Source organism: Callorhinchus milii, unplaced genomic scaffold (genome assembly GCF_018977255.1).
Source record: "Callorhinchus milii isolate IMCB2004 unplaced genomic scaffold, IMCB_Cmil_1.0 Scaffold8, whole genome shotgun sequence".
Lineage (NCBI taxonomy): Eukaryota > Metazoa > Chordata > Chondrichthyes > Chimaeriformes > Callorhinchidae > Callorhinchus > Callorhinchus milii.
This window is the reverse complement of record NW_024704749.1, coordinates 22,677,638-22,688,731: the sequence shown is the minus strand read 5'-3', so window position 1 is coordinate 22,688,731 and position 11,094 is coordinate 22,677,638. Positions and strand designations below refer to the sequence as shown.

Genomic DNA, 11,094 nt, shown 5'->3' with positions numbered 1-11,094 from the left:
GAAACCTGTTTTCTGAATGTAAAGAGAGAATTCGTAGCTGGAGAACACTCTGTTTAAACTTTACACAGCAAGGGTAAAAAAGATAATTGTAAACCTCCAGCCTTGAGAGACTGTCACACATTGGGCCAACCCTAATCTTTCCTCATCAAAGGAAGTGTGACTTCTGGTCTTTTTTTTTGTTTGTCAATTGAGAGCGTGTTGGATAGAGATCAGTTTCTCTGCATCAGGCCGGGACACAGGCTGCTCTGTAGCTCATCCTTTCCTGTCGATCGACTTCTACTCTCCAGTGAAATTTCAAGCTCTCTCCCGCCCATTCTGACTGCTTTCCACAAGGCCCCAGGGAAACCTTGGCCTTCCTTTTACATCCCGTCCAGTTCCTGCCGTTTTCCCCGGCGAAAGTTCTGGCCTCTTCCACACCGCAGGCTTGGAATGTGCTGTTTGCTCCAGCTCCGAGTGCAGCTGAATTGATACGGAATGTGAACCGGATGGTTAGAGGGAGCGGAGGCGGGGGAAGTAACAGGATGAAAGGTACTTTGTTAACAGAAACAAAAGTTTTAAGTACAAAGATGACTGAAGGATGAGTGAAAAATCTTTCACAGACAGAGAGAAAGAGAGTGAGGGAGGAAATGGGTGAAACCGGAAGGAGTGAAAATGTAAAAAAATTGCTTTTATATTATCGCAGTTTGAAACCCTAAATAATTTGACTTTATTGGTGGTATATAGAAAAAATCTCCCTTGCGAAAGGGAGTATATTCTGGGCTGGGTTTACTGTGTTGTGCATAAGGCTGCTTGATGTTTGGAAAAAGTAAATCACTGTGGCCTTTTTCTCAATGTCCACAATGTCCAGTGTTTTGACACGTGGGCTTGCAATAGGAGCTGCTTGTATAGGGTTTAGCACATGTTACGAGATCTATCGATACCAGTGAAAGTGTTTTTTTTCGATTGCAATGTACTTCCCAGTTTTATTCCCAGCTGGTATGGAAGTTAGTGTGAGCTGACAGGGCCAGTGACTATATTGACTGTGCAGTACAGTGTGTTGCACCACGTTGAACCGTTTTGAAGTCGTGCAATGACTCAAAAACTCAGACTTTTGTAACCACAACGCTACTTCCCGTTGCCAGATTTGTGAGCACTGATGCTTAGTAAATACAGGCGAGGGTTTGTAACTAGATGTGTACAGAGCTCGACTGTCCTCAAAGGGCACAGACAGCAGCTGACGAAATAGCTTTGAATGTGATCTTTGTAGATTAAGTCCCGTCTGGTGGCACAGAAAAGACAGACATTGAACTGCTGGAAATTGCTACTGATTCACAAAATAATCCTGTGATTGTTAGATATAGCCTCTTTTTCCAAAACGTTTCCAAAGAGCCGGTTCATTTTACTTCTAGTGAGGTTGTAGGAGGGATTATTCACTGTCGATGCCTGCCTGCTACGTGCTCAACATTTTGAGAAGTTTTGATAATGTATACGAGGAGAAACTACTTCCTCTGGTCGGTGAGTCAATAACTAGATGCCATCGGTTTAAGATCATTGCCAAAGAAGAAAGTGGAAAGAAGTTAGAAAATTTTCTTCTTTTTAAACAAAGAAAGTTATTGGGTCACGGAATGTCCTGCTTTAAATTAAGTGTGGCACGAAAACTCACAACAGCTTTTGAAAGAGAAATAGACAAATAATGGGAGAAAATATATATATAGGTGAGTGGGAAAAGCAAGGGAAGTGGAACTAAATGGAGAGCTATTTCAGAGAGCTGGCACAGGCACGGTGGGCTGAATGGCTTCCTGCTGTGCTCGTAGAATGGAGACGAGCTGCATTATCAGTGGCGTCACTTTGCTCCCTGTGGTTCGGGGAATAGTTTTGTGTTTGCTGCCTTGTGTGGAGTGGGAGGTTAAATGGAAGCCTTTGAAGGTGCGGGTTGCCCTTTACGCACGCACAGAACGTCTCTGAGGACGACCAGTCTGAACTTGCTCACAAGAAGGAACGAGCAATGACGGTGTTCAGTTAAAGTTTGTGTGATCCCATTGCTTCATCGTGGTGTAAACTGTTCAGTAGCACCTGGCTGACTGACTCACGTTTAGGACTTCTCAAGGTAGAACTGAGATTCAAATTATGTTTTTTTTAAAAAACATATCCAGAAAGTCTTTGATACAGAATTGCTGGAGATGTTTTAAAAAGGTGTGAGATAGGTGCAGACATGCATTCTGTGAGAGAACTCCGATATAGACGCACGTTATTTCGGGGCTTGGTGATGGGTTTCTGTATGTGTCAGACCCCAAAAAAAGTGCAGGTTGGTGTATTCAAGGCTGTGGAGAAAAAGCTGTGCAATGGGATGAAAAGATCTGCTATCATGGTAATAAGATGGTGAAACGGGTTCGATGGGTTGAGGTTTGTCCTCCTGTTCTGAATCACTGATGTGTTCTGGCCTCTTGTCATCTATTTTGTTGCCCGTTACTCGTTCTCTCTGCCTCAGTCCTGTAACTGGGAAGAGTGCCCACGTAGATGCCGTGGAATGACTGGCTTCACTTCACAGCGCATTGTTTACACTGCTATCCTTACACAAAACCAAGGACATGGAAGACCTGAATCTGGACCCTGTTTAGATGTATTGCAGGTGACAGGTGAAGAACATGTGATACCGAGACTCAGCTGGTGTAACCTGAAACTGCTGCCAGTCCTGACCTGCCAGTGAGGAACCTAAAACCCTGTAGGAAAACAAAACAGTTTATCTGTTTGACACACTTCAATTCTGACTAGCTAACACTGAATCAGTTTTCCAGCATGCTGTATCGATGTCTAAGGTGTAACAGGGTAAATAAAGAGGCTATGGGTCAGAAGCGTCCATTACAAGCAGCAACAGAATTAGTACGAGTGCCCTGTTTCATAATAATAATAATAATAATCCTTGCATTTGATATAGCGCTTTTCACGTCGGGAGGACGTCCCAAAGTGCTTCACAGAACACACTGTAAAGCGAATTGACTGTATATTTGTGGGCGAACGCGGCAGCCAATTGCGCACAGCAATGTCCCACAAACAGTCGTAGATTGAAAATGACCAATTTAATTATTGTTTTTGGTTTTGGAGGGATTATTATTAGGCTCTGTGTGGAGTAAGGAAACTTGCCCAAGGTTTCGCCCTCTGCCTGGAATTGAACTCAGGTCTCTCACTTGCAAAGCGAGTGCTCTAACCACTGAGCTACAGAACTCCACATGATTAAAAGAAAATACAGTAATATTTTAAACTATCATCCGTGCACTTGATGTAGAGCTTTTTACGTTGGGTGTGACATCTCAAAGCGCTTCACAGGATTTACTGGAAAGTGTAGTGACTGTGTTTTTTTAGACAAAGATAAAGCCAGTAGCATGAACCCAAAAAGTCACGAGAACCTAAGTAAAGACGCAATAAAAAAAACTCTCTTTTGCTTCTCCTGATAGTCTTTTAAGTGCTGATTTCCGTATGAGTCCTGTCTCTTTACATGACCACAGCCTATTGAGAAAATGTGTTTCAATAATGATTCCCTTTGTTTACTACTGTTGAAATACAAGGAATGTTTAGGGGTTTGGGGAAGAAAGAAGAGATTTTCTTTTGCCTCTTTTCTTTTTAAAGTTGTGTCGAGGAATAACTCTTTCTCTGTGAGACCAGGATTCTGTGCTAAATGCTCCAAGGCAATTTTTTTAAAAAACAAAGAACCACAGGCGGTAAGTAACAAAAAGGAACAAAGGTTTGGTTTGACTGCCTCTTTCTCACTGTTAAGAGATGGACAACCACTTCCTGTCACAGTTCTGAAGAGGTGAATCTGAAGGGAGTTAGTCAGTAGCAGCTACTACTAACCTTGCCAAGGCCATACTGACATATTCGAAGGATGTTACGGTGTGGAAATGGGCCATTTGGTCTGTCCTGGTCTTTTAATCCACTTGAGCCACCAAATCTAATCCCGTTTAGGATCCTCTCCACATGACCACCAAATCTAATCCCATTTGGAATTTTGTTTAGCAAAGAACAACTCAATGCCTCACATGGAGAAAAAGACCAGCGCAGACGTAAGGTTCTGCTCACACCCTGCACTCTTTAATGTTATTTTACAGGCAACTGTCTGCTTTCTTTTCAAAGGAATCTATTGGCATTGCCTCAACGTGGGTTTGAGATAAGAGAATGCCACATTCCCACATTGTATCTGAATTTTTTTTTCTGTTCTCTTTGTGCATATCGATTCCTTTTTATTGAAGTTCCAAAACACTGCCCGAAAATTACAGCTGAACATAGTGCTTCCAATGATGCACTCCCTTCCTTTTTCTTGAGTGATATTTGTGTCTTTGGTATGCCTTGGAGAACGTAAGTGCTTCTGTGAGTCAGCTGTATATAACCAAATTGTGAAATGAAATGTGTTCACTTTACTGCACACAATTTGTGTGTGTGCAGTTAAAGTTTCTGTCACTAAACATAATGAAGGATTTTTCCCTTTCTCGTTTGGCTATGTTTTCAGCAATGCCAATGTGTATGATTGTCAATGATAATGCATAAAAGAGGGCTTTGCCATAACTTGCAGTGCAGTGTGTTTTGTCTGAGCTAGAACTTGAGACGCAGACCTGCGTGGACTCTGCGAAGATGCACTTTGTGTTCCACGGCGCTGGTGTCATTCGGCATCATTTGTGTTGCAGTTTTTCTGTTTGAGCGATTTTTCTCGTCAACCCCAGAGTTGTGCAGTTAAAGAAAATTAGAGGGAATCAATCTTGTCTGTGGTGCAGATGCCTAGCATTTGGGGTAATTTTGTGGTATGTAAATGTGCCCACTACTTGTGGAAACTCAAGTGCAAGGAAATCTTGACTGAATTACTTGAATTACTACTCTATTAACCGGGGGCTTGTCGAGAAGTATTGTTAACAGTGATAAGATAGTTTGTGACTTCAAAAATCTGCCCACTTTGATTCTGCTGCTGTTATGCAATTTGTGTTTGGATCCTTGCCTTAAAGTGTCTCAAGATCCACTTACAATTGAGAGATCTGACGTGAGCTGTGGTGTCGAGTGTCTTGTCATTGTCTCTGGCCTGGGTCGTCTCTTGTGCACGATTTGTTTTCTGACCGTTCCAATCCAAGGAGAGTTGTTTTAATTTTTCTTTCCTTTGCTTTCCAGCATCGTCCTATAATGCCTGAAGTCAGGGATTTTCACGAAACTTTGCTGGACATGCCCATGGATCCGATCACAGGCGTGGGAGTCGCTGCTTCTCGCTATCAGGCACCCTCCAGTTACGATGTCGTAAGTCAGTCTGTCTTGAACTTTTGAATATCTCTGAACTATAGTTTTAACTCTTTTTAGAGTTTGTGGCTTTTACTTCTCCAAACCTGCTTGGAGCTAAAGGAGGAAATAAGCAGTGTTCAGTCACTAATGTAACTGTGGCCCACACCTATGAGTGGCTTCCAACCCTCGTAGCAGGGAAGTTATTGTGAACTTCTATAGAACCTTGGATAGACCACACTTAGAATACTGTGTGCAGTTCTGGTCCCCACATTATAGAAGGGATGTAGAGCCACTGGAGAGGGTGCAAAGGAGATTTACAAGGATGATCCCAGAACTGAGAGGTTATATCTAGCAGGAAAGGCTGAACATGCTTGACTCTTTTCTCCTGAAAAGAGGAAGGTAAGGGGTGACCTGACAGAGGTCTTTAAAATGATGAAAGGTTCTGATAGGGTTGATATAGGGAAGATGTTTCCACTTGTGGGGGAGACCAAAACCAGGGGCCATCAATATAAAATAGTCACAAATAGATCAAATACGCAAGTTAGAAGAAATTTCTTCACACAGAGTAGTGGAAATGTGGAACATGGAACAAGGAGTTGTTGAGGCAAATAGCATAGATGTATTTAAGGGAAAGCTAAAGAGGTACATGAGGGAGAAAGGAATAGAAGGTTATGATTGAAGGCTTAGTTGAAGAAGGGTAGGAGGAAGCTCATGTGGAGCATAAACACTGGTATAGACCATTTGGGCCGAATAGTCTGTTTCTGTGCTGTATATTCTAATGTATTCTAATGTATTGGAGGCTGCGCATTGAATATTTAAACTTTGATTTGTATTAGACAGATTCCCAAGACTTAATGGTTATTAGGGGATGAGTTGGATGTGGTGGAGGAATATCTTGGGAAGCTGAGATGGGTAACTAGACGAACCAATAGTATGTTCTATTGTAATGTACATCAGGATTGACTGTGCCCTACATAAGGTCGTTATTCTTGGTGTGAGTGACATTTGCAACGAGGGTATGTGAGTAAAGGAATTAATTGCTCTGAGAGTAGAGAGGGAGTAACAATACTACTAGAACAGTTTGAGGTGTGTGTGTGTGAGGGGTGTGCGTGGGAGGGGCGGGTGTGTGCGTGTGAGGTGCGTGGGAGGGGCGGGTGTACGTGTGGGAGGGGCGGGTGTGCGTGTGGGAGGGGCGGGTGTGCGTATGGGAGGGGTGGGTGTGCGTGTGGGAGGGGCATGTGTGTATGTGGGAGGGGCGGATGTGTGGGTGGGGGATGGGCGGGTGTGTGTGGGAGGGGTGGGTGCGTGTGTGAGAGGGGTGGGTGCGTGTGTGGGAGGGGTGGGTGTGTGTGGGAGGGGTGGGTGTGTGTGGGAGGTGTGGGTGTATGTGGACGGTGTGGGTGTGTGTGGGAGATGTGTGTGTGTGTGTGTGCAAGGTGTGTGTGTGCAAGGTCTGTGCGTATACGTGTGTGTGTGTGTGTGAGGCGTGTATGTGAGGCGTGGTGTGCATAGCGTGTGCATGGCATGCGCCTTTGGTCACCTTCCTCCCCTTCCCCCTGGCTTGGTTCCGGGATCCGTTACTGTGAAGGGCTCTGAGACGCCGTCCGGCATGGAGGGTGCTATATAAATCCAAGTGGTTGTTGTTGTTGTGGTGTGAGGTGTGTGCAAGGTAGGTGTGGTGTGTGTGAGGTGTGTGCATGAGATAGGTGCGCGTGCGTGAGGGGTGTGCGTGTGAGTGAGGGGTGTGCGGGTGCGTGAGGGGTATGCGCGTGAGGGGTGGGCGCGCGCGTGAGGAGTGTGCGCGTGCGTGAGGAGTGTGCACATGCGTGAGGAGTGAGCGCGTGTGTGAGGGGTGGACACGTGCGTGAGGGATGGGCGCCTGCGAGGGGTGCATGCGTGCGTGAGGTGTGCGTGTGTGTGAGGTGTATATGTGAGGTGGGTGTGTGGTCTGTATGTGTGAGGTGTGTGTGTGAGGGGCGGGCCTGCGTGAGGTGCGCGTGTGTGTGTGTGTGAGAGGTGTCTGTGTGTTTGAGTGTGTGTGTTTGAGTGCTCCGGCCTGCTTTACGTCCCCCACCCTCTGGAGCTCCATCCCGCAGTCCCTCCGTCACGCCCCCTCCCTCGCCACCTTGAAAACCCACCTCAAGATCCTCCTCTTTGTCCGTGCTTTTGATCTCCCTGCTTCCCCCCTGAGAGTGTGTGTGTGTTTGAGTGTGTGTGTGTGTGTTTGAGTGTGTGTGTGTGTGTTGAGTATGTGTGTTGAGTATGTGTGTTTGAGTGCGTGCGTGTGTGTTTGAGTGCGTGCGTGTGTGTTTGAGTGCGTGCGTGTGTGTTTGAGTGCGTGCGTGTGTTTGAGTGCGTGCGTGTGTTTGAGTGCGTGCGTGTGTTTGAGTGCGTGCGTGTGTTTGAGTGCGTACGTGTGTTTGAGTGCGTGCGTGTGTTTGAGTGCGTGCGTGTGTTTGAGTGCGTGCGTGTGTTTGAGTGCGTGCGTGTGTTTGAGTGCGTGCGTGTGTTTGAGTGCGTGCGTGTGTTTGAGTGCGTGCGTGTGTTTGAGTGCGTGCGTGTGTTTGAGTGTGTGTGTTTTGAGTGTGTGTGTGTGTTTTGAGTGTGTGCATGTATGTGTCTTTGAGTGCGTGTGTCTTTGAGTGGGTGTGTATGTGTGTTTGAGTATGTGTGTTTGAGTGTGTGTGTTTGAGAGTGCATGTGTGTGTTTGAGAGTGCGTGTGTGTGTTTGAGTGCATGTGTTTGTGGCCTACACATGCCGAGCTGGTTTGCAGGAATCTACCTGTTTCCTGTGCGATTGCCAGCACGGCTTTTGTTGTGCTGTTCGGCAGTGGTTATCAGTGAGAGGAGACATGCACTGATCGCCTTGACGTGGGCGTGTGTCCCAGATGGCTGAAGGAGAATATACCTGATACGGGTACATCAAACAGCTGGGCCACCTAGCCCTCCAATAATTCGTATTAATTTTATAGATCAGTACGGCTATCTGCCAAGCGTCTGTTAGCTGATGTAGTTTGTGGAGTCTGTCTCTCAATGAGTGAAGCATGACCTTCTACTAAAATTGAGAAAATAAACAGCGATTCATAACTAACCTTTTAAACAGAATCGCTCGTTCACACTAAAGCTGCAAATTCCGGTCAGTTTGGAGGTAAATAATCGAAACCACATGGTTAGAAAACCCTCGCCTTCACCCCCCCCACCTCCCGTCCCTTCCAGCTAGGAGTTGCAATCCGTGTTTTGGGGACAGACGATAAAAAAAACGTGGAGTGCCGAACCTAGTTTATTTAGCACAACTCATTATTTCCCCGTGCATCGCTTCCCAGGTTGTCAACATATTGCAACCTAAGCATCCGCTGATGTGGTTTGAATCTCAAGTGTATGGTAATGAGCACCTCTTCTTTTTTTATTAATTCCAGTGCCTTGTATGATCCTCGCTGTTTGCACAGGATTGTTCTAAAACTTGCAGATCCCTTATTAAAACTGTTTGCAACGCGGGTTTAATCAGCATCCATCTCCCCAGAGACTTGTATTTTTAGAAGCTCTTTTTTGTAAGTTTTTTTTTGTGTGTTCAGTACCTGGTGGAATGGTCTAATGAGATGCTGTGATAGTAGTCGGTGTTAATTAGAGAAACTAGAGAAAGCTCACTGTTCATGAATTAGCTCGATTCTGCCTAACGCTCACACACATGCTGTCTTGTTTTCACAGATTTCTCACACAGCAGATGGCTTGGATGCTGACCTTTGGAAGGACGGCATATTTAAATCCAAGGTCACACGGTATCTCTGTTTTACGAGATCATTTTCGAAGGAGAATGTAAGTTCAGTGCTGTGACCCCGCGCTGCTTACCTTTTGACAGCAATCCTGAGGGTTGATGGTTATTAAAACATAGAAGCATGTATTTAAAGTCTTGCCAGTGTACTGGCCATTTTAAGAGCCACTTAATTGCAGGTGTCTGTGTGTACTGGGGGGTTGGGGGGATGTTTCATTCATAAGATCAGAAGAATTTGCTAGGCAAAAGAAGACCAAGGTCCATCCAGTTCTCCTTCCACCGTCCTGGCAGTTCCATGACCTGTGGAATCACATGCAATGTCGGACGTGATAAGGCGCGATATCAAATTCAAGGATTATTATCATTATCTGCACGTTTGCTTCAGAACTATTAGCAGATAAAATTTGACTGTGAAATTTTACTCCTCGTTATGAAAATGATGTTAAAGTGAGAGCAAAACTGCTGAGAAGTGAGATCGGAAACATTTCTTCATGCAGAGGTTTGTAAGAATGTAGAACACATTGCCCAACAGGTGTAGATGCAGAATCGATTAAGAAGGGAAGTGGGTAGATAGTTGAGATGAAAGCGTATTGAGGGACGTGGAGAAAAGGTGGGAAAATTGGATGAATTCTGCCATGATCAAATAAAAATGGTGGAACAGACTTGATGTTGATTGACTGAATTGCCACCTGTTCCTATTAGTGCTACTCCCCCTTGACCTTGTGATTTGACGCAGAAATGTTTTATGATAAACCAATGAACCAAAAGCATTTGGTTGCTTCCAACTCCCGGTAACATCAATAAAATGCAAGCCAACATAACTGCATAAAGACCTTGCATCTAATTGGTCTCTGCATAGGATATTGGTCAAATAGCCTCAGTGCTGTGAGAGACACTTCACTGATGGTTGCTGGATACCAATAAAGGTCCTGTTGGGTTCCAATTCTGGGAAAAAGCCTGGGCAATAAACCTAGGTTAAACAAAGGTCATATTTCCAACAACCACTACATTGTAAATGCCTCCATTCAGGCGCGTCACTCTCTCTCTCTCTCCAGTCCTCGCTGTTTCCCCAGCCTATTCCAGCATCACTTAAACAGATTTGTTACCTCATTACGCCTTTAGTGAAAACAAGCTGAAAACTCGTGAGTGCAACAGGTTTCACTGTAAGTCAACTAGGCAACGGAGCACTTTATCACAGGAGCTGCACTCTTAGATAAAGGCATACCCACAAAAACATAGCCTTCAAATCCTCATTGACAAATGTGAGCCCACTTTAATTGAACTGTGTGCAGTAGGCAAAGATGTCTTTCTAGTGTTGCTGATTTAAGGACATCCACTTAATCCTAAAACAATAGCCATGTATAAGTCTGATATTGAAAGGGTGTGTCGCCTTCCACACAAGTCCCCTTCTGTTCTTTGGCATTTGTGTGGGGGTGGGGGAGTTTTCCCCTTTGTTGAGGATGATCAGGTGGGGAGTGGGGGGATAGAACCAGCACAGACACAATGGGCCGAATGGCCTCCTTCTGTACTATAAAATTCTAGGATTTTATCTAAATAATCCATAATGTGCACACATTTTCATGTGCCGTGGTTGTTTGCAGGCAGTGGGAATTGGCTGCTAACCTCGCTGACAAGCTTATTACTGTGCATTTGTTTATGACTAAAAGCACCCGTTTTCTCGTTGGTTCGAATGGGAAGTTTTTATGAAAGGTTCCATTGATTTCTGTGTTTCGCTGGTAAACCCTGAGGTTTATTTCTTTGTGTGTCAAGAAAACGAATATTACGACACAGAAGTATTTGGAATGGTGTAGCATATGTAATGCCTTATCCTGCTTCCTCTCTCGTGGCTTTTAAAGAGCCATTTAGGGAATGTGCTGGTGGATATGAAACTGATCGATTTAAAGGACACTTTACCAGTGGGTTTCATTCCTATCCAGGAGACGATGGACACACGTGAGTTATGGGTTTTATGTCCTACAGACATGGTTAAGTAGTATTGTTTTTTTTATTAGATAAAGGCATGTAGCTTTAAACTTTTGAATTAGAAAAGTTGATCTCTTATTTCATGGTTGTTAAAGCACAATAGTCGTCGT

At 44.7% G+C, this 11,094-nt stretch overlaps 1 protein-coding gene across 3 annotated transcripts in view; it reads left to right on the top strand.

The window, feature by feature from the left end:
* The first annotated feature begins 240 nt into the window (after window positions 1–240).
* mvb12ba (multivesicular body subunit 12Ba) overlaps window positions 241–11,094 on the top strand; it is a 55,872-nt gene continuing 45,018 nt past the window's right edge. The window contains exons 1-4 of one of the 3 annotated variants that reach the window (XM_042337343.1): window positions 241–528; window positions 5,128–5,250; window positions 8,938–9,045; window positions 10,858–10,954. In XM_042337343.1, coding sequence (XP_042193277.1) covers window positions 5,140–5,250; window positions 8,938–9,045; window positions 10,858–10,954 — 316 coding nt within the window. In that variant the 5' untranslated portion in view covers window positions 241–528; window positions 5,128–5,139. Of the gene's footprint in view, window positions 529–1,376; window positions 1,495–4,734; window positions 4,770–5,127; window positions 5,251–8,937; window positions 9,046–10,857; window positions 10,955–11,094 lie in introns of those variants that run through there. The other 2 variants (XM_042337341.1, XM_042337342.1) reach the window with 2 other exon arrangements.